This window comes from Oreochromis niloticus, linkage group LG18 (genome assembly GCF_001858045.2).
Source record: "Oreochromis niloticus isolate F11D_XX linkage group LG18, O_niloticus_UMD_NMBU, whole genome shotgun sequence".
NCBI lineage: Eukaryota > Metazoa > Chordata > Actinopteri > Cichliformes > Cichlidae > Oreochromis > Oreochromis niloticus.
The window spans coordinates 17,612,067-17,635,449 of NC_031982.2; the positions used below are offsets into that span (position 1 = coordinate 17,612,067).

The 23,383-nt window shown below is 40.4% G+C and overlaps 2 protein-coding genes across 5 annotated transcripts in view; both read right to left on the minus strand.

The window, feature by feature from the left end:
• LOC100706434 (adenylate cyclase type 1) overlaps positions 1 to 6,129 on the minus strand; it is a 39,209-nt gene extending 33,080 nt beyond the window's left edge. Inside the window, exon 1 of one of the 2 annotated variants that reach the window (XM_013270653.3) lies at positions 1,793 to 6,129. In XM_013270653.3, the coding sequence (XP_013126107.1) occupies positions 1,793 to 2,401 (609 nt within the window). In that variant the 5' untranslated portion in view covers positions 2,402 to 6,129. The remainder of the gene's footprint in view (positions 1 to 1,792) is intronic. The other variant, XM_005476363.3, reaches the window with a different exon arrangement.
• A 10,177-nt stretch (positions 6,130 to 16,306) lies between these two features.
• Positions 16,307 to 22,866, minus strand: LOC100701603 (NAD-dependent protein deacylase sirtuin-5, mitochondrial). Of its 3 annotated transcripts, none has more exons than XM_005476364.4 (10): positions 22,723 to 22,820; positions 22,414 to 22,439; positions 21,447 to 21,551; positions 20,982 to 21,115; positions 20,552 to 20,777; positions 19,793 to 19,880; positions 19,646 to 19,699; positions 17,703 to 17,826; positions 17,421 to 17,536; positions 16,307 to 17,297 (listed from the first exon to the last, which is right to left on the minus strand). In XM_005476364.4, coding segments are annotated over exons 2-10 (921 nt in total). In that variant the 5' UTR covers positions 22,415 to 22,439; positions 22,723 to 22,820; the 3' UTR covers positions 16,307 to 17,224. The 3 variants fall into 3 exon arrangements, with proteins under 3 accessions (XP_005476421.1, XP_019203939.1, XP_003438167.1); XM_019348394.2 differs by having other exon boundaries at positions 22,414 to 22,433; positions 22,723 to 22,805; XM_003438119.5 differs by lacking the exon at positions 22,414 to 22,439 and having other exon boundaries at positions 22,723 to 22,866.
• Positions 22,867 to 23,383: the final 517 nt, after the last annotated feature.

Consider the following 23,383-nt stretch of genomic DNA (forward strand, 5'->3'; position numbering starts at 1 on the left):
TGTGCTCATTATTGACCTTACTGCACTAGCAACAAAATTTTTCATTCTCGGCTGTTGTACCCATTCACTGGCAGTAATGAAGATCTTCAAACTTTTACGATGCAATAAAAAATAAAAGGAGTACATTAACTTTTATTCGGCGACATGATTAATTCCAAGGTGTCTCATTATGATGTATACAGGTATTCACTGAATACAGAGGGCCATACAATACAAGGTTTTTATTTGCAATCTTTTTCTTTAGCTTTTTGTTGGGTTTTTTTTGCTGTTGTACTTCATATTAAATAGTAGTAGCAATAAGTTAATAAGTAAAAATGCCAATGATTGCTGAGTTTATTTACAGTTATATTTTTCTCATTTCTTTCAATGGGGCCTAATAAAGTACCTATTTTTAGTTTTATTGTTTTTGTAATCTAAGCTTTATCTAGACAGGTAAGGCTATAAACCCATACCCCATTTAACATTTTATGGTATTTAAACTACCAACAATGAATAAATTATGCTACTAAAAGAACCTGATGCATGATGAGATAAGAGAGGCCCTACAATAACGTGCATTTGAAATTATAGTCAATACTTGCTTTGGTAATAAGGTATTTCATGTAGAAGTAGACACAACTGTAGGCTGAGTGCTTGGGACCTAGGTGGGTGGTTGTTGCAAGCCTGGACTGTGCAGGGTCATGCCACACAGCTCATCTCTAAGCTTAATGGATTAGCTATCTCCGGTAGTACAGCTAGCAGTGTCCTTCACATGGCTATGCAGGTACTGCATAGCCTACATACAGGAAAACAAAGCTCTGTAAATAGGCTGTCATCATTTGGGAGCACGATGAAACGACAGAATCTCAGTTTCACTTCCAAGAAATGCCCAATATTCGTGTCATATGTTGCACGTAGGCAGACATGTTCCATTATACCCCTGGTAGGTTTTGACTGATGTGACATATCTTCTTTTCCCACAGTTGATGACAGCCAGGAATGTGAGCATATGTGTCTGACTGTGACAGGAAAAGGTACAAAAGCTATACATTTCCAGAGAGCGGTGTACCAATTTCTATTCCGGCTCTGCAATGACATGCATGACTTTGCCCTATTTCTTAACTGAAGCATATGTAGAGTAGTCAAAGTGGTCTTCCTCTGTGTGTGTGTGTGTGTGTGTTTATGTGTGTGTGTGCTTGTCCCTCCAATTTGCCCTACTTCTGGTGCTTGGAGGATGTCACTCTAGTTCTTCATTCCTGACCTGCTCCTTTGGGATTGAATCATATCCCACAGAAAACAGTCGTAGACTGTTTTGCTTTACTATATATTTTTAAATCAGGTGCCTGCAGGGAAGTCTTGGTTTCACCACACTATAATATACAGTAGCTTAACACCACTAAATATCATAAATGTGTTACACGCATGGAATTTGTGTGGAAGAGGGAACTATGTGAACAGATAGTCACCGTTACATTCACTTCCACTACATACCACCAAGATAAAGCTACAAATTCTCAACATTTTTTGTCTTATGAGAGCAAACATGCACTAACTTGTCTTGATCGTGTTATTGTTTTGCCGGATTTGATTAAAACCTAAGCAAAGCCCATCGAGTCTTACCACATGGAGCTATCCTTGGTGCTGAACTGACATCTAAATTGCTTCTCTCTACCTGAGCTTCATATCCTAATACGGGCTACTCCAGGAGTGTGCAGCTCATACGAATAAATTATTATATTCACACGCATAATAACACAAGCTCCAAGGTTACCAAGCACTAGAGGCACCATAATCATGTGCAACATGTACTTACTGTTCTCCATAGTTTTTGTGTTTTCACTGTGACGGAAGTGGCAGTCACAATCAAATGCGAGATGGACACCATTATTCCAAACACAACAGCCAAAAGCGTCCGTACAGGTAGCAGCGCATAGGCGACGAAGGTGACCAGGATGAGCTGCCACATGCCTTGCTCCGGGGACGTCGGGGGCTCTAGCCCCATGGCGCCCAGGGAGAAGGGACAGCAAAGGAAGGAGAAAGTAAACCCGAAGAGCAGCGTCAGGTTAACAATTTGTTGGAGCTGAGTCACTTGCAGGTACTTGACATTAGTTACAATGAACAGGGACACGAAGATGACACAGTGGACCGGATGGGACCCCTTGGAGATGGTGATGCTGGGGCCGGACAGCAACTCCACCACAGCCAGCGTCGAGGACAAGAATATGAGCACGGCCAGGGCTTTGAGAGTGGACGTCTGCTCCAGTTTCAGGTTGTAGTTCTGGAAGAGAGACTCGAGTTCTTTGCAGTCGAACTCGTCCTCGCATACGATGGTGGTCAAAGGGACACCCGGTGGACAGTGACTTCTCTTCCGCCTGGTTTTGACTTTCTGAAACGGTATTTCCTCCATGTCAGTGCCATTCATAAACTGAATACCTGCTCACAGCTTAGCTTAAACAGAACAGCGGATCCCGCGCCGACACAGACCCCGGGATGCAAACGTAAAAAGACGCGCACAACAGACTCAAGGCAGAGCGTCCCAGATAGCGGAGGAGACTGGCCGGTGGCCACAGACGCGCTCGGCACTATCCACAGGTTGGACTGTGCTGTCCGGAAAGATTAGCTGGCAAGCAAATCTTCATTTTTCAGCAGTGTTCCAGGCGATGTGCCATATACATGTAGCCTACTAAAAAAATAATTATTATAATAAGAATTCAGCGTTCGCTTGAGCACCACTGAAGAGCACGTCGTCTACTTGTGACGGTAACAGCTTTTTTTCTTTTCTTTTTTTTTGCGGGGCTCAGATAGGATCACGCCTGCGCATTATGAGGTGAAGATAAGACAGGTCTCAGCTACTCAACACACGCAGTCAAGACGATTTGACTAGCGCGGCTACAGAGCTCCCCTTCAGCCTGACAGAACAGCACATGCATCATCCTTAACAGCAACGTCTCCTTTTTCCACCTGCACACGACGTGTCTCCATCGTTAAAGCCCGTGCAGTGACTTTTACTATGCTCTGATTCATTTACGCGCTCCCTTCCTCTGCCTAATTCCCTCACACACAAGCACAGAAGATGAGAGAAAGAAGCGCAATTAATAGCGCTACCGCACGTCACTGTGTTCGAGACACGACTATACTCGCATAAACTGGGAGCTACTGCGTTTGGTTGGCACAGACACAGAGTAACATGATTGCATAGCATTCATAATAAGACTCCTGTATTGCCATGAGGCAGCCACCCTCACAATCAGCACTCTTTTGGCATTCAGGGGGGTGGTGTCTCATTCATTACCAGGGGAAGATTAGTCATCCGTCACAGGCTGCCATTGCCATGACCCGTCGGTACCAGAGAGGATGTAAGAAAGTGACAGATTGATGGCCAGTGCCAAAGTCCAGCACTCTACCATGCTACCAGGACACTCACATGCCTTCTGTTCCCCCTCCCTAGCTCTCACTCTGTGTGTGTGTGTCTCTCTCTCAGCTGTTAGTGTTCTAGCTTTCACTGATCCAGCACAGCTATATACAGTGTGACAGGTAGACAGAGAGAGTGAAAGGGATGGGGCGAAAATAGAAACAGAGAGGTAAAGTATTTGGCAGCCTACTAAATTCTGAGACAAAAAGGGAAACAATGTTCTATAAAAGACTTGTGCTACCAGCAACATGGAAGTAGACAATTTGTGGGAAAAAGATGAGGTGTTGGAGTTGATATGTTTGGTCAAAAAAAAATTAGAATCACTAGCTCAAACTTCTGAAATCCAAAGAGGTTTGGAAAATGTCACCTGGAAACTGATGATATAGAATATTCAGGTTTAATCAGGTTTTGTTGATTACCGAGTCAAACTTGACACAGACTAAAACTGAACTAGGCTAAACTTTAGCTAAAGAGAAATCTTAAACAAGCCTGTTTGCTGTCACACTAAATGAACAAACAGCTGTCTGCATAACAATAGAGTTCACCTTTCCCTCTTGGGGACCTGCCAGGCTCATGTCTGTGTTATCTGTCCCTGCTGCTCTGAGAGGAAGATATGGGACACCAGATGTAGGACACATTGCTTTTACACTGATAATCTGTCTTATCTACAAGGCTTTTACTCCCTTTTTACTGAGCTTTTATTAGCTGCCACATATAAAAAAAAAAACATTCACGTTGCTGTGTGTCGACTGTCAGCATCCGCCTCTCGGGCAGGTGATCTGCAAATGAGAGAAAACGGTGGCATCATTTACAGTCTCCTGACTAGAGTGTAATTAAAGTGGCACCGATTTTATGTCATTGTCTTAATCAATTTTTCAATATTCCTTGTGTGGCACCTCCTAAATTAATCACAATAGCGAGGGCTGCAGTTTTTCAGTGTTGCATGGCATATAGCCACAGTCTTTTGAGGCGAATGCCAAACTGTGCGCTCAACAAAAGACCAAAATCAGCAACATCCGTGCTGTTTGCGTAGCTGCATGTGCAGGTTTCCAAATATTTATTTTGTCTGACACAGATTTGTACGGATCTCTTTGCATCTCATTGAAGGAGTGCAGTATTCCAAGAGGACCTCCTGTCCTGTTTGCAGCCAAGTATATTGAAGGATGAGAGCAGAGCCATCATGCGGTTTAAATGTGTTATTCTCTCTGCTTTTGATGGCTTCAGGTTTAAGTGCACGGTCACACTCTGCCAGCTCTCATCTTCTGAGAACAAAAAAAGGTCTTTTGGGAGTTCACGCCACAAAGTTGCACTCCAAGGGTATTGGACAGACGCCAGCTTCCTGCTGCATGCTTCTCTTCTAAATATCTTCTATTTTTCCTCTTTAACTCCATCATCACATAAGCCCCCCTCCCCCACCCCCTAAAAACAGCTTATCATCTGAAACGATGTGAAACAGCATTATATTTTTATATATTTGACATATTTATGCTGCAAAATTGTTATTTAACAGGATGATGACTCATCAGCTTCATATCTCTGGAGCAGTTAAATGCTTGTCTGCCACATGTCAGTTGTATAGCTTCCGTCCAAAATGGGTTTTGTCAGTGTCTCCGATTAGGCTTCTTCTTTTAGGCAGGTGTTTTCAGAATGTACAAATAAAATGCTCACACACTACTAGGGGGAAAGAAAGAATAATAACAATAGTAAAAATAACAAAAGTCCATCTCAGTGCTTGTTTGCACATGCTGTTATCAAGAGATCATCTTCCATCATAGCTAAGCATCTGGCAAATCCCACCAGTGTTCACATGCGGTTGACGTATTGGTGGTCTTGTAATAACAGACACACTGGTTCAACACCAGCAAATGAAACAGCTAAAAGACACCCAAGAGGGACAGGCAGCGCATGTCATGAATTAGCTAATGTTAGCCATAATTAAAATGTGCTAAGAAAAAAGAAATGCAGGTTTTCTCACAGTTGCCACTCAGGTGTGTATTTCCCTCAGATAAACACCCACAATCTTGGAAGGACAAGAAAAATATGGCATATACAAAATAGATGAAGTGAGAATATAAGATTTCTCTGAATGGTATTTTGTTTCATTGCTTTCAAAATACAGTGATAAATCTGTTTCTTTTCCTTTACTTATGAAATAAATTACACAGCATAAATCAAATATGGCCACGAGTCAGCTAGCTTTCACATAAACTTAAAAGAAATGAGTGCAATTCCAGCCCTGAGCAGGAACCTGCAGAACTCCATTTGTCAGGGCTGAAAACACAATACACACATAATTACCAAATCAAAACTGGACTTGAGGAAAAAGTCCACAAGCGTATCCTTCATCAGAAGGATCGGCATCAGAATGATTTGTCCCCTCTCAAAAAAAAGTGTTTACAGTCACAGATGATAAATGCAGAAGCTACAGTACTCTGCAAAAGTCTTGAGTCACCCCTCATTTCTTTATATTGTGCTAGGAAAATGGGAAATAGCTGCAGAGAATTATTGAAACATAGAAATATAAATGGAAATATAGCATATAAGGCAACATTTGTAGTATTCTAATGACACTGAAAAACAATATTTCCTATGATTGCTTTTGTTCTTTAACACAGTCTGAACTCTGTTAGTGCAGATTTATTGTAATTTCTTTAAGTAATCTTCAGGAATAGATTTACAGGCTTCCTCGAAGATGTTTAAAGCTCTTCTCTGGATGATGGCTATCTGTTGTTCCCTTCCCTGTCGAGATGATCCCACGTTGTTTCAATAAAATTGTCCAGGCTCTGGAAAGGCGTGATGACTGACTGAGTGATGTGTTCTACTGTATGTTTTCTGTCCACGTATGCTTTTACTGCATTGGCAGTGTGTTTGGGATCATTGTCGTGTTGAAAAATGAAGCTGTTGCCAATCAGATGCTTTCCATGTGATGTTGCATGGTGGATCATAATCGGAAGGTACTTTCATTTTTTTTACACAATCCACTACATAAACCGAGACTCTGTGATTCACATCAGTTAACTGGTTTTGACTCTGAATTTTGTTAAGATGGGGATTATTTGTCATAGTCTCTCTTCACGATTGTAAGCTCGTTAATCTGGCACAGTTTTTCTGTAGTCACCTCGATCTGTATTTCAATTTCTGCTGAGCAGCACCTCCTAAATTAATCTAAAAGATGAGCACTACTGGTGTTCAGATCCAAATAAGGCACAGTGCATTTAAACAAAATAAAAAATCAGCAACATTTGATTTCTATTCATGGAGCTGCATGTGCTGGTTTGGATATATTTCTTTTCTTGCTTATAAAATTATACTTTCTTTGTATCTGAATGAAGGCTTGCAGTATTCCAGGAGGACTTCTTGGCCTGTTTGTGCCAGATATATTGTCGGATGAGAGCAGAGCCATCGTGCGGTATAAATGTGTTATTCTCTCTGCTTTTGATTGCTTCAGGTGTAAGTGCACAGTCACATTCTGCTAGCCCTCATCTTCTGAGAACAAAGAGGTCTTTTGGGAGTTCGTGCCACAAGGCTGTACTGCAAGGGCATCAGATATGGAGACAGTAGCCAGCTTCCTGCTGTATGTCTCTTCACTGAAAATCCTTTTATTTCCTCTGCCTGCCTTTCTGTTTCAGGCTCTTACTCATTCATCACACACACACAAACCTCAGACTGCAAGACATGAAACAGCTGAGTATCAGAAATGATATAAAACAGCTGACATATTTACATTGCAAAATTGTTATCTGAATAACAGTTTGATGACTAGACAACTTGAGCTCTGTGGAGCAATTAAAATCTTCTCCACCACATGTCAGTTGTTTTACTTCTTTCTAGAAAGCTCATCTATAGAATACATGAACCTCAGCAGGCTGAATTTATACAGACACTTTGATCCACGCCTCATATTTGGCTTCTCTTGTAAATTGAATGGTGAGAAATGTCACTCTGGCTCTGTCTCTCTCGCTCACTCTCCCAAGAAAAGCTGCAAAAAGATTTCCACAGCCTTTAATTCTCCAGCCAGCTGGGTTTTCAGAATCTGCTGGTTTGGGCCAGACTGGAGACAAGAGGATATAAAAGATGAATTAAAAACTGTACAAGAAAAATAGGCGAGCTACAAAATAAGAGGGACGGAATGAGATTTCTCTGCACGATATTTCTTCTTATAACAATCACACTAATTCAGCACAAGCAAGTGAAATAGCCAAGAGAAAGCCAAAAGGAACCGGTAATGCATGTTGTGAATTAGCAAATGTCAGCCATAATTAAAATGTGCTAAGAAAAAAACAAACAAACAAAAAAACAGCAGGTTTTTCTGTCATTCAGATGCGTGCTTGCATCAGAGAAACTGCTACATCTTGGGAGGACTAGAAAAACACCCTGGCTACAAAAAATGGACTGAAAATATAGAATTTCTCTGCGTGTTATTTTGTTTCATTGCTTTTGGTCACAGATTTATTTCTTCTCCTTTTTTCATGAAATAAAATACAATGAATAAATCAAATTTGACCACAACTTAGCTAGCTTTCACATATGCTGAAAAGAAATGTGTCCAAACGTGACCTCCGGCAGCAACAGAACATACTAATAATTACCAAATCAAAACTGGCCTTGGGGGTGAAGAGTCCACAAACCTATCCGTCAGTCAACACATTCCAAAACATGCCGCAAGAGACAAATGCAGAAGCAATATAACTCCTTTGAACATGATTCATTTCTTGATGTACTTGCCATCACACTGACAGCAATACCAGTGTTTTTGACTGTATCCTGATAATATAAAAAATGAAACAGCCATTTAATAATGTTTTGCTTTAAAATAGCAATTTATTTGGAGTCATTGTTTAGAAAACTAAATAATTCTGCAAAATATTTAAGGCCTAGAGACGAGTCTGCAACCATCTAGCGACTGCCGGTCACGTGGGAAATCTGTGTATTTTGCAATACACACATTGATTCCTTGTAATTACTTACCTGTATTGCCTAATCACATCTCTGCTGTGTGCTCATGCACCTTTTAAAACAGAGTTTAGTGTGGAAGAAGTACCAAAAAGGTGGAACTGAAAAGCTAAGAGAGAAAAAGAAACTAAAAATAGATGCAGCAAAATGTGTCAAATTAACTGGCATGTTAGCTGTCGGGCTGCTGCTGCTGCACCGTCAACAACAGCACCAGCAGCAACTAATAACCAGGCCTCACAGTCACAGGAGGCTGCTGCTGCTAGCAACAGCTGTGGAGAAGTGCAGAAGCAGGGACAGCAGTCCCAACAACGGGGTGAAGAAGAGATGGTGGAAGGAGAAATTAACATGGTAAGAAAATAGATGGAGAGATTCAAGCATTCAGGTAAAATGCATGGTTAATTTGACCATGAGCCACTTTCAATTTTCAGTTTTTAATTGTCAATAATCAGCTTAGACAGCTTCATTTATCTGACTGGGAAACTATGTCTATGTTACATCTGCTGCTGTAAAAATGCAAAAATACAGTTTGGTGAGTGATTACTGGCAGCTGCTAACGTAAAACTGGTTGCAAAGGTGTATCAGGTGTAGTTTCCAGGGATGAAGCTGACTTGTCTGCAAACACTTGCAAACTACACCCTGAGCAAAAAAAGTGATAAACTGTGAAAAGTGCAACATAAACCAGAAGATTTTCCTGCTAAGGAAATGTTGGGGCTTGACTGCAACCGACATGTTTCAGCTTTTACTTTGAAGGAGACAGCTTTCAGTGTGCATCCCATTTTTCACACTGCTGCTCAGAGAATAGCATGTGAGTTGGTGATCTTGGTATTCTGCTAGCAACCCTTTTGGTACACCACCCTCTTTGCGACCAATTTCACCTCGCAAGCAACCACTCACCATCCAGTCATTGCAGATTTTCCCTAGCGATAGGTGGTTGCCAGGAGGTGACTTTTTAGCCCTGCGTGATTGAGTCCTAAAGCAAAGCATTTCAGATTTGATTGTAGGACCACTCCTCTCACTACAGTTTTTAGCTTATTTTATTTTATTTTCATTTAGAATTGTGTTCTAAAATAGAATTGAATTCAATGTCATTTCCATATTTTCTTCCAGTAACAATAGCTTAAACGATATATATATAAACTATATAGGTCAAGGATAAAATAGAACAGTGAATGATTTCCAACCATCCATTCATTCTCTTCTTTGGCCTGTCCAAGGATAATTTCCTTATCATTATTTTTCAAAGTTCAGGGTGTTGCATCCTCAGCTTATGAAACATAATGTATTAGCAATGATTGTAATGCCAATGCTGTACCTGCCTTTGCCTGTAAAGAACATTCATATCCTGTTTTCTCACATGTCAGCTTCCTAATTCGAGCCCTTTACCTATCAACCTACACATCTGAGGTACTCATTCAGTGTCTCCGTGGTTACAGACACCACCTTTCTAATCTACCGCTCACATCAGCATTGCTAATATGCATGCATATACTGTTGAGGGACTCATTTATTTAAAATCAGTCTGGATAGAAAATGACACAGTTTTATTTTCTCACTGTTTTTATTTTTTGTTTTTCCTAAATAGCGTATGAACTGTCATTCAGATGTTTTGTGTTTATCAAAGAAATCCAGTATTATAATGCAGGCCTTAGTGAAAACCCCACCAATCAAACATTCCCCTGTGACTACAAATGTTACAAAGTGGGAAAGAAGAACTCTGTTTCAACAGAAGAGACTTCCAGGAGGGGCAGCTATCTACTTCTGCTGGTGAGGGGTGAAAGGAAAGAGAAGAGAAAGAAGACAACCACAGAGATACTGAAGCACTGAAAACTAGAAACCATTTATTTATGTTTATGAAGCCATGAAGTAACAACTGTGTCTGTTACGTGAGTGTGTTTCTGTGTGAAAGCTTAGCATGGATCAATAGCCATCAGGTCCATGAGATTGAAGTCCAGCACGCTCCCACTGTGAAATCCTCTTAAAGCTTCTGATAGTTCAAGTAATCTGGGAGAGGCAACAAGTGTGCGTTTGCGTCTAGTCCACGTGCCCTGTCGCCTCCAATAATGGCTGTCTTCCAGAGGGTCACGTGCCTCGCTGAATTTGAGCTCTTGAAGTGTTCGCCATGCAGCGCATGAGATCAGTGACAAGAAAGAAAATAGAAGACAAAAAGAAAATCAAGACACACACACACACAATATAAACACAGAAGCATCGGAGCCAGCTAACCAAGTAGTCACTTCATATGTCGGATCTGTTGCATTAATTAGAACTTTTTCTCATTTTAGCTAACATTCATTTCAGTGTGTATATGTGGCCTGGGAACACTGGTGGCCAATTAGCTGGCCATTTTATAAAAAGACCTTTATTTGGCAGCAAAAATAAAAGTAAGAACACCTGAAATACTGGTAAGAATCCTCCACGCCACACAATACACAACCAAAACACTCCTGTTTGCTCAGATAATGTAGTCTTTCCAATAGTGTGTTTTTTCATGGTACTTTCAGATCATTGGGAACATGTTTTAAAACCTGGTGTCAGTTTGCATTACCATATTGTACCAATTAACAGTGAAATGATGAAAGTTATTTCCAACAACATTAATTAAAAATAAATCTTGATGACAGATTAGCAGCATTCATTATACACGGGACTTTGAAGCAGACCAAAAGCAGATTTTAATGTCTGTTTTCCACGAGTCTCTATAAAAACTATAGATCAGTAGTAAAATGACAAGTAGTCAAAGTATTTGTGTGTCACACTAAGTGAAATATCCAAATGTACAGACTTAAAGATAAAATAAACTCCTTATCAAATAATCTTGGGCAGATAGTAGCAAGCAGACAACATAGGGGTCATCATATTGATTTAGACATGTGTGCTGTATGTCACCACAAAGCCTATTTTAAATCCGTGAAGAGAGAGAAAAGTGAGCGAGATCTATGCATAAATAAGCGATAGAGACAGAGATGCCTGTGATGCTGGTCAACAGACACCTATACAATGAATATTGAGTGGGTCTGATCTAGGAAACAGGCCAAAACAGAGCAGGCTGATTGGAGGCCTAACGGATGAGACTCAACAACACTTCGAAAGGCTTGATGTTGAATAGGAACTGGATATTGAATTTCAAAGACACAAACAACATTCGGCAGGCAGAGAGGGCAGAGCTTCCTCTTATGTGCGCCCTGTGTTGCTGTTCTCATAGGAGCCATACACTTGTCTGTGCAAGGCGGGGCCAGTGATCAATAACTAGGAGAAAGTGGCCGCTTGCCTTGATCCTAATTAGTACAGGGTTAGAGCAGATTAGCTTGCACCTGAGCCCTATCTCAGCCTTTTTCAAACAACAACTCCCTCCCAATCAGGCTACCTAGAAGCACCAGTGTTATTCAGGGATGTGCTTGGGTTGTTGGGAAAGACAACTCGGTCTGCATATGAATAGTATCAATCTTTTCCACTCATTTTGTTTTATTGTTTGTTTGGGTTTGGGAATATCAAATTTAGGCCAAAAGTAGGTGGGTCTATCACAGAAGGACGTGGGGAGGGTGAGAAGCAACAATCTACCGCATGATAATAGTTGCCATCATGGCAACAGAGGGATTATCTGCAAAGTGTTGTTATTTCAGCCAAACTCAGGGGATGTATAGGAAGAGGAAACAGTGAGGAGATTAATATATGACTAAATAAAGTGGAAGGCCTAAAAAAATATCTACAACTGATGAACAGTATCTGAAAGTCATCCAGAAAAAGGCCGGATACAGGACCTAAGAGATGCATCTGGTTGATCTGTGAAAAATCAGTGGCAACGGGTTTTATGGAGTGATGTGTCCAAATGTGAAATTTCAACATTATCAAAGCAGAGAGTGAAACAAAAGAAAGCCAACATCCAAAGAACACCTCTGAATGTCATTCAAGGCAGCAGTCAGGATTCAAACAGGGAACCCTTCTTGCTGTGAGGCGAGACGCTATCTTGAAGCCATAAAATAAAACAAAATAAATATACAGAGGGAATGTCTTTGGTGTCAGTGTGATACAATTTGTCAACACAATCAGCCTGAAGAGGCTTTGGTGCAGATGTTTACTGAGACTGAATGTCTGTATGAGTGAGTTTGTACTGTCAAGAAACTCACACATAAACTAAAAAAAACTAAACTAACCTAAATATTTTCAATTTAAAAAATCCAAAGTAAAATAAATAAATCCACTCAGGAAACTGGCTGAAACTAAACTGAAATGACTAAATGAATTCAAAAACAATATTACAATACTACAGCCCTACTAACTAATATAGAGGATTTTCCTGTAGAGGAAGGGCATTCATTCCAATCTTACACTTAGCTTCTAAACTCAGCTTCTAAGCTGAGTTGTTGGGATACAGAAACAGAAAAATTAACTGTATATTTTACATTCATATCATGAAACATCATTTATATACAAATTTTAGAAAAGCAAAACTATGTGTGAAGTTTGCACATTCTCACTTTGTCTGAGTAGGTTTTCTCAGACTCCCTGCAGCAGACTAAAGACATCAATGTTATTTTGTGACTTTAAAATTTGTCTTAGGTGTGAATGTGAGCGTGAATGCTTATCTGGTTATCTGTTTGTGATATGTGGTCAAGAAAATGGTTGGATGCAGGAGTCCCAAAACTGATCCAACCTGGGATATAATATATTGCAATTCATACCTAGACATAGAATACGATGGTTTTGGGGTACTGTATATATACTGTATATACTGCAAGGATAAACAACAACTACAAGGTTTTTGTACCCAATAGTCTCCAATCTGTTGCCTAAAATGAATAGCTGGTTTATTTTATCACACATATTTTACAGGTCTGTCAAAAAGCCTGTCTCAAACCAAATCTAGAGTTTGTAAGCCAGAAAAACTATGAAAAACTGTTTAAGTGTAAGAAAATAACTGACTGGTCAGTTTTTATGTTGGTAATTAGTTTGTGCTGGGGCAGCCATGTTTTTACAATTCATCCTATGTAGCTTTAACGTTATAAGCAATATATCCTTTAATATGTAGTTACTTTTTTAAGACTTGCCTTACTTATTATTGCAATGCCTTTTAGATAACCAATATGTAAACAGAAGTTCTTTGGAAAAAATGGATACTGAAATGACAGAATGAGTCATGTCATGCCTAACACTGACAAGCTCGGTGTAACTGTAAAGGTACAGTATGTCTCTGTGCAATTTTCACAGCTCCTCTACCAGCCTGACCTGGTTTGGTCTGACACTTCCTCTTGTCATATGCATGTATACAGAATGAAAAATCACACCAGCACAAATACAGTACAAGACACACACTGTCAGGCACCTTACGCCTCTGATGCAAGCACATGTAAACACTAGTCCAGCTGCCAATCAAACATCACATCAAACATCTTTTTTTTGATGTGCAGAGACTGCAACAAAACAAGTTATGGATTCAATCATGCACATAGTTCCTCTCATTAAAAGCAATATGTGGCTATATATTGTTAGGTCGGGTTAGATCATTTTTCCTTTGTACTGGAAGAATACAAAAGGAAAACAAACAATTATATATATGAGGATTGCAAATTAGACTTTACCAGAAAACATCTAAAAGAGCATGTGCAGTTCTGGAAAAATTCTTTGGACCAATGACACCAAGATGAACTGATGTCATATTTGTCAGACATGTTGGAGGCAATGCTAAGGTAAAGGCGTGTATGGCTGCAAGTGCAAATAGCGCTTTCTGATGACGTGTCTGTTGATAGAAGTGGCAGGATACATTTTGAAGCATGCAGGGTTATATTCTCTGCTCAGATTTAGTCAAAAGCTGCACAACTGGCAGCTTCATAGATGGTCACAAATGGGTTTCTCAAGGCAAAAGAAATTAGATATTAAGTCAGTCATCCAATTACAACCAATAGAGCAGTTAACACAGACAAAACTGAATGAGGGAGAGCCCGCAAACAAGCGGCAACTGAAGGCAGCTGCAGAGCATTTTGTACGAGGGAGCAGCATAATTCTTTGATTTTATTTTTTTCCTAAGCACTCTGCTGGTACAGAGCCAGAATTATCAAAACTGCCTTCTCGCTCAGAGACAGAGAAACATCTCCCGCCTTTCCACCAAAGATGGCGAGTCTGTTAACCTTAAGGCTTTTGGAGCAGTCAAGAACTTTTCCACCTCCACACTTTCCTCTTGCCCACTGCATTCATGAATGAGCTGCACGAGTTGGCAGAGTAGCTGTCCTCTCTCTGGCAGCCTCGCTCACATCAGCTCCAGAAATGACTGTATCAGACAGTTGAGATTTCTCTTAAGTGCCTCTCCATGTACTTTTCTCCTGATGACAAATGGGACCTGGCCTTACCTCTCCTTAAAGGGGGCTACCAATAATAGAAAAGGAAATGAGGAAATCTAATCATGGCAATGGTGATGATGACATATATTAAAAGATACAGTTGATATGCTTAATTGATTTTAGATACTAATTGATGAACAACGGCAGCACAGTGGGAGGGAGGGAGGATATTATGGATGTGGGGTTTTTTTATTCTTTAACCAATGTGGGCCAGCTGCAGTGTGTTTGTGGTTTTATATTTGGGTTTGCGGTGCTGCAATGCTGTGTGAACTAAAAAATTTATAATCAGCGCTGAAACTACAGCGTGCATGAAATGAACTAACTCGAAGAGACTCCCCTGAGACACCAAAGATAGATTACGTACCTGTGTGAGTTCGCATGTGCTCGCCGCTACATTCGTACACACACGCACGCACCAGCTCTCCTGGGATAACTCTTTTTATGACTGTCATCATATTAACATAACACTGTCTAATGAACATAACCTTCCAAAGCTAATTTGAATGACTTCTAACCCTCTGTCTCTCTCATTTCCATTGAATGACTTAACAATGTTAGCCCAGTCGGTAAATGAAGATAAAACACTTGAGAAGCATTTCCAGTAGCATGCACCGGGCCAGTGTCTCCAAACCTGGGAAATCACAACATAGCAGCGAGAAGAGACTTTTGTTACACAGGAGCTTTTAACAGTTTTGTAGCCTTTGTGGTGGTTCCTCTGGTGACGTGTTTGATAGTTTCTGTAGGTGTCTAAAGCATCTCTGTAAACAGTCACCAATGTTTGCAGGTCGACTTTGCTTTAAGGGGTTAAACACTGCATGATGCAATACGCCATAGCCTGAACTAGAGAAAGTTAGGGAAAAATAAAAACTACACAAAGAAAAATATACTTTGGCACTCAGCTAACAAAGAAGTAACACAAAGACACACAAATTCTAATAATAGTCTTAAAACATGCAATTTATCAAGATCCCTGTAAGAAATCAGCTTGGACAACAGAGGCCACCTTGTGTCACCTTGCTTTCCACTTCAAACCGTTTCCATTTTCAGCAGCATTATGATTGAGCTCGATATCGTTTCCTCAGCTCCGCTCAGTCGTAACAACTCTGGGTTCACTGATGGCCTAGGGGTACTTAAATCTGCATTTCCTCTCACTCATGCATGCTAAGAGCAGAATCTGAGAGGCCTGTTTTTTCACCGTGTCCCTCTCAGTGCAGAATTATACATCATTATGTAAGCAACATCTGAGATAGAAAGCTACACGCTGGCATCTACTGTTCACTTTCTGCACATGCAGGACTCTGCAAGAGTAACCCTCATCATTTCTTCGTATTTTGCTAGGAAAATTGATACAAATGGTATTTTTCTGTGTTCCTAGTTTCATCATTTTTGACAATATCTTCAACACCACTGACTGAAATGCAGTCCCAAACCCGTTTTTGCAACAGTAGCGAAAGTGCCAAAAGATTCTCTTTTTTTCTTTCCTTTGCCAAGTTGTTCATTATGCCCGGTACTGTAACCTACCAAGGCTTTTCAGTGCTCAAGTGGAGTAGAAACAGGTATACAACAACCAGTCCATTTACCAAAGACATTTATGATTTTTTTAAAATCAACACAATAAGCTCTCACCAAATATGAATTTAGTGTTTTATTATATTGAGTTTTTTAATAAAGGTATTGGCAGTCTTACTGGAATACATCATGATACATTGTGCGTATTGTTTTGGACAAAGAAGATGTTTTTGTTCTTTAGACACGTCCCACCAAGAGATGAAACACATACATCATTTTGTAATACAGACACTGAGAAGTATATAAAAAAAATATCAAATGCAAGATGGATAATCCATGTAACATAACGAGACCCATGGCAAAATAAACACAATTAACCAGCATAGAAAGTAAATGACAGGCATAACCTGAATTTTTCACTTCCTCTCTGTCCTTGGTCAACAGCAAACTCTGTACACTGGAATAAATCTTTGTAACATTGAAAGATTTGCACTTGAAACTTAAAGCAAGCATTTGGTCAAGGTTGTGTAAACAGTCTGAAAAGGCACTAGATTATATTATGATTTGTACATCTCTTCATGCGGCAGAAAGAGAAAAGTGGAACACTCTACCAGAAGTAATATGTTGATCTACAGCTTCATTTTAGAGAACAATAGTGCTAACATTTAATGATCTTCTCATTAACATCTATTATGAAAGAATACCTTTGATGTCTGACTTTTGTTTTGATTTTTACATGCATGTCCTCCCTTTCCTTTGTTAAGCTGCATAGTTAACACAATATCATGTAACATAAAAAAAAATCATGATCTGATTCCAGTTAGTGAGCTACATTTTCAAGTATTAAGAAATTCATCTCAAAAATTGTCAAGAAGCTTAATGATTTACAAAATACCTCCACCAAGCGCATTAACAGCTACACTGATTTGAAGAGATTTGGAGTATTGCTAAGAAATCTCTGGGCTGCACTGGCTTGTAGATTTTGTTTTGTTTTTTTAAATCTAACTAATGTTGAAAAAGTCAGCCTGGTGTTTTTTTTTTAAAACACCTCTGACTCATGTTGTGCCAAAGCTTGAGGCAGTGTAGTTCCACATGGACCCTGGAAATGGTACCTGTGCCACATCACACACACACACAAAGAAACACATTGAAGGTGAGAATTGTAAGTCTGAAGGGCATTTAGGTGGTCCAACTTCATCTTAGTTAATAAGGACTGAGTTATTTGACTGACTTACATGAAATATTCTGATTTCGGTGTTGTATTTATATTAAACTCCGCCACTGGAACACCTCTGGATGCAATACGAGGGCCAAACATGGCTGCTGGGTAAACAATAGAAGATGTTCCCACCTACAGGAAAACAACAATCAACAATGACCTGCAGTGGCGACTTATATTGGAAAAACACAGGTCGAGTCTTCCACAATTTCTTAGCAAATATTGTGTTACATGACAATACTACACAGGAAGAATACAGTATATATCACACATGCATATTGAAATTAAAATGACTCACCACGAGACAAAGATCACAGGTTTCAATTTCTTTTTCCACCTTGGTAAGAATGTGAGAGTCCAGCGTCTCCCCAAAAAACACCACATTGGGCCTCAGCAGACCATTACACTCTCTTTCTTCACACCTACAGAGAGCGGTATAAAACAGTCCTCATGTTAATGGTCTCATACTTTTTCAAATTCTATCCACACTGACAAAGATGTGGCCAGAAAAGCCAAATGCTTGATAATTAAAGATTATAAAATCTAAGAATAGGCCGTTTTCTCAGTAGATGTCAATGGGCAGCTTTTCAGCCATACTTTCAGTTACACTTATAAGTAGGGATGGGTACCGCTGTCCGGTGCCATTATGGCACCGGTTCTGACATAAACGGTAGTAACCAGACCGAAAAGCAGCGCACATTTCGGTGCTTTATTTCTGTACTTTTTTCCCCTGAGATGTCATACGCTTGGATTCTAGCCAATCATTTTACCTTTGCAAGCGTAGTAGGCGGGCCCAGGTACGTATGTTCTTTTAGAGCAGAGCTACAGATTAAAAATGCCCAAGGCCAAGCGATCAAAAGTCTGGATGTACTTCACAGCAAAAGATGCAAACTCAGCAGCCTGCAACAAGTGCTTTAAGCTGATACTGTGCAAAGGAGGTAACACCTCGAATCTGATGAAACGCCTGGCGACGTATAGCATTTTGTTAAAAGCCGAGAAATGCGGCGTATTTGATAGCTTGCTGCGAGACCTCACACCGTGCACATCCACTGTGGGTGTGGTGCCTGTTATCGGACCCGGAGTTAGCAACATCCCCCAAAAACCCGAAGAGTAGAGTCCTGGCCCCTAGCCCTGTCAGCGTAGCAGAAATGATGACGGATGATGATGGCAGCAGCAGCCGTTCTCCTCTGCATCAGCCACGTGAGTTGCTTAATGTTGTTCGTGTGTAATTTACGTTGAGTAGGCTAACCACATTATTACATTAATGCATGTAAGGTGAACTAGCAAACACCGTCGTAGTTACATGCGGCTGTCTTCTTGTTTGATGGCAGATGCTCCCTTCACCCTGGCCAAAAAGGCTAAAATGACCACAGAAAAAGTGGAAAACAGTTAAACATGAGAGGTTTTTGGACAAAGTTTGTGTTTTTTTCCATTGTTTAAGCACTGCTTCCAGCCAAGAGTGATACCATATATCCCCTATAGCTGCAGAAAAGGCTAACATTGTTATCTTTTTCCAAAAAAACAGCTAAACATGAGAGGCTTTTGGACCAATTTTGTGTTCTCCATTCTTTAAGCACCGGTTCGAGCACCGTTTAAGCACCGGCACCGTTTCAAAAGTACCGGTTTGGTACTGGTATCGGATAAAACCTAAACGATACCCATCCCTACTTATAAGCAAAACTGGATTTGAAGTATTTAAAGCGCACTGCTGCCCCCCAGTGGAAGAACTGATCTGATTAACAGGAACATAGGATTTGAGTTTAAACTCATTCAGCAGGAAAAACCTGCAGGTCTGCAGCAGCTCAAAGAGATGCAGGAGGTGGGTGGAGATGATGGGTAACCTAAACCTCTCACAATAATGCAGATGGCATGCTTCCCTTAAGTGTGCATTTTCGTAGCTTTCGTGTTTTCTTATTAAAAAGATTCCATGTTTTCGATATTTTTTTCCTTTCTAACAAGCACATGCTTTTTGAAAAGGGAGAAAGATTTCCCGGTGAGGTTACCCACACAGAATTACACAAAATTATCTAAACGTCACACAGTGCACAAACAGCCAAGCTGACAATTGCTTAGTGTTTGCATAATCATATGCAATTAGAATAGGTTTGCTTATTAGACTGGTGCAGAATGCAGAATTTGAGGAAACTAATTTTGCATCTGACTGACTACAGTATATGCAAAACAAAAAGCTTAGCAAATCTGTCTGTCAGTGTTATTAATATGGCATGAAAGTAATCCCACCTTGGCAGCTTATCCACAGGAATCTGGGCATCAGGAACATCTGGGCCAGGGTCACTGCACATTAATACAGCAAAGACTGATCTATCCATGCTGGAGGTTTATGTTGATCAGTGTAAGCATTGGTATTTCAAAGGTTCTGTTACTTACCCTTTGTTTTTTAAGGGAGCACATATGGGGCTTCTCTTGTTCACTGACACATGACCGCAACTCATACAGCGCGTCTCCATCAGACTGCCTGCAGTTATACACAGAAAACACAGCTGTTGCACATTAGAGTGCTGGGATCCCAGAAAACATCTCGTGGGAACAGACAGAAGAAAGATTTTAGCAGGTGAGTCAAACGTTTTAGCACTCTGGCCACCCTCGAAACAGTATGAAAATAGAGAAGCCAGTCAAAATGTTCCTCTAAAAGGCCAACTTAACACTTGAGCAGGACACTTCTTGGACTTTTCTCCGCTGACATTAAATTACTGACTAAATCTGTGGGCTTGAGAGACCAACCACTATGAATCAGATTTTTCCATATCCCAGCAAAACCACAACAGCCCTGTCAAAGTTTCCACTAATCACTACACAAGGAGTTGTTTTAGGATGACTGTACATTGTTAACACAAACTGGAAAAGTTGTTCAATTTCAGAACTTAAAACTGAGTGTGAAACTGAAGATATCTATAGGGTGAAATTCTCTTAACATTAGCACACAAAGCTAGGCATGGAGGTAATGACTCACAAAAACAGCAAGGCCATTCTGACAGTGCAGTTCTCTGCCAAGGCACGCTGTCATGCTCCATCTTGCAACCAAGTTTCACATAATTCCCCCTGGTAGTTTTTGCATAATCCTGCACGTAATGAAATTAAACAGCTGCTATTTGCATTTTGTATCTGTGGTCACTTTCTGCTCCTCACCATGAATGTTGAGCACATGTTTGGACCCAGCCTGACGGTGCAGGTCATCTATGCACTGGGTGATGATGACCACAGAGCGCCCCTGCTTCGTCAGCCGAACCTCACACTCTGCTAAAGCCAAATGGACAGCGCTGGGCTTCTTGTTCATCACAAGCTCCCTTCTGTAATGGTAGAACTCCCAAACTCGAGATGGGTCGCGAGAGAAGGCCTCTGGCGTTGCAAGGTCCTGAGGACAGATCCACATGGTTATGTTTTAAGCACAGACTGAAAAGCTCAGAAGGCTGCCATCAAAGTGCACAATCCAAAGACATATTTAACTGGAAGGGAAAACACAAATACAACCTAAAAAAAACAAATAAAATGAAATTAAAAAAAGATTAAAAATAAAATGCATTCAAGTAAAAGTGTGTGTTGCTTCTTTATCAGTTACCTGAGACAGCCACTTCCTCCACTTCTCATTCTTTCCACGAAAGGTTGGTACTCCGCTCTCTGCGCTCACACCAGCTCCTGTTATGATGGCTATGTGCTTGGCTTTGGAAAACACCTCACGGAATTCAGACATGTCTAGGAAAATATAATAAAAACTACTTTTACATCGGAGCAGGGAGCACAAAGCAAGCGTTGAAACTCTCCAGACATAATGACACCCAGATAAGTTAAGAAAAAAAACATAAGAGGTAAATCTAAAATTAAGTAATCATTTTAATTTAGATAGAATCAAGCAGCCTGTCTTCTCTTCAGTTATCATGATGCACTTCCTACTTCTTAATTAAGCGCATCAGGATTTAGTTGTTTGCTTTTCATGAGCTGGTTTCTTACTCGGGTTCTATATGTCACCAAATTATGTAACTCACACATTGTACTATGTAGTGAAATGCACAAGTGTTCATTTTACCTGAGCTGTGTTTCACTGCATCAGCCAGCGGTCCTTTGGTCACATGAGAGGAGCATATTCGAAGCCCAAGAGCAACGACAGCTCGATTTCGGAGAAGCATTGTCACTGGAAGACCAGATACAGACAAAAGGGCTGAAAATACAACGTGTAACCTCCCGCATGCTCACACAAGATGTTTGAGGGGACAGTGTAAGAGTCACCGCTTAACCACAGGATAAAAGAGAGGTTTTGATCTAAATTATAGCACATCAGTGAGTGGAAGTGTATGTGTAGCTGGTGGTTACGTGGTGTAATCCACGTAAACATGGATTACAGGTCAGCAACAAAACAGTATGATGCAACTTTGGGAGTCCTGGGTGGTGTGACAGGGTGAGACATCCTCTGTGATGTGTCGCAACACATGATGAATACACCTTCCTGCCATCAGGAGGAAGGTCTTTTAGACCTTGTAGCATAATTCTGATGAACAAATCCAGTTGATATGAGTGTCACTCACTTTTTTGCTGTCATTGCTGCAGCACTTATTTGTTTTTGCTTTGGTTGTATTTATCTGACAGTCGCCACAAGACACAAATGGAGCTTCCGAAAGGACAATAAATGCAAAATTCAGTGTCTGTCTTGCTTTATATGACAGTGAAATATGAATACAAAAAAGGCACGTAAAGGAATACAGCTGCAACGTAACTCAGCCTGCCTTTTTAGGCCCCGATAAGGCACGTGAATGTCGCTTATTATACCCAAAGAAGGTTGCCAGTTCTTCCTACTTTGAGGCCAACGGAAAATTACAGAAAATGACAAAAGTGGGCGCGCCCATGAACCTGAACAAACTACCTATTACGTTCAAACAGGTTTAACGAGATGTCCAGCCTAAGGTTTAAAAAAACATGCCAAAAGGTGCTTAGGCTAATCTAGGCGTTAAAGACTATAAAGATTCTGCACAATCCGAGTACGCGTTACAGCTACTTACTGCTGCGGCTCTTTGTCGCGCTGTTTCTTCCAAAAATAACCCAAAGAAGCGTTTCAGCCGAGGAATTAATGAAAAGAAGACGTTGTTAACTTTAGCTAACAACTTGCAAACTCATTAACAAACTCCAAACATCAGCTGCGTTGACATGTAGTCGTTTTAAAGTCGGGGGCAGGAGTAGCCACAGGGATCAAATCGTGCTCGCTGTCACATAAGCAGGAACTAGCCAGTACATCCAAACATGTATCTGTTGATACTAAAAGTATGAGCGTGCTTTAAATAAACTTGCTACAATACATTTACTGTACTCACCTCGCTGCGATTGATATAAACCTTCTATCAGAGCACAGAGCCGCAACTAGTTTGCTTGTTTACCTGTACGCTTGATTAACAGGAGCAGCCGTAAACGTATCAAACTGTCGTAAATAGCACTCCGCGAGCGAGAGCGCCACCTGCTGGCGCATTGGCGAAATTGCAGTTCATTCAAGATGATTCATTCATTCTCAGGTTTAACGATTCAGTGGTTTCAACTTTTTTGCGCTTAAATAATACAAGCTCTGACAAACGGACAGACCTTTTATCAAATAAAATTATTTTAGATATATTATTATTTTGTTTTGAAAAAAAATCTTTATTTCCCTATTGCACAAATTTATTTAACCGTAATATAATTGTATACATCGTAGCCTAAATCCTAATCTGTTCTAATCTCAGATTATATGTTTCAGTTTTTACATGTAAAAAAAATCTGAATTGATCAATGATAAGGTTGTATAAATCTTTATCAAAATTATTGTCGGCTTTATATTTTCCCTTCGCACTGTGTAGTGTATGCATGTCATAACCCACCAACGCCTCTCTCTCTCTCTCCCACTCTCATTTGCGCTCTCTCTCTCCCCCTCTCTCGCTCTCTCGCTCCTTCCCGTCATCAATAGCTACCTCCCAGCGTGTGAGAGTGGCCGTGGTTCTGCAT

What these genes read in the sequence shown, in the direction of transcription:
- LOC100701603 (XM_005476364.4), bottom strand. An exon ending in GCTCCCTTAAAAAACAAAGG is followed by an intron (nt 19,700 to 19,792) that starts GTAAGTAACAGA and finishes ATTAATGTGCAG; the next exon opens with TGACCCTGGCCCAGATGTTC. An exon ending in CCTGTGGATAAGCTGCCAAG is followed by an intron (nt 17,827 to 19,645) that starts GTGGGATTACTT and finishes CGCTCTCTGTAG; the next exon opens with GTGTGAAGAAAGAGAGTGTA.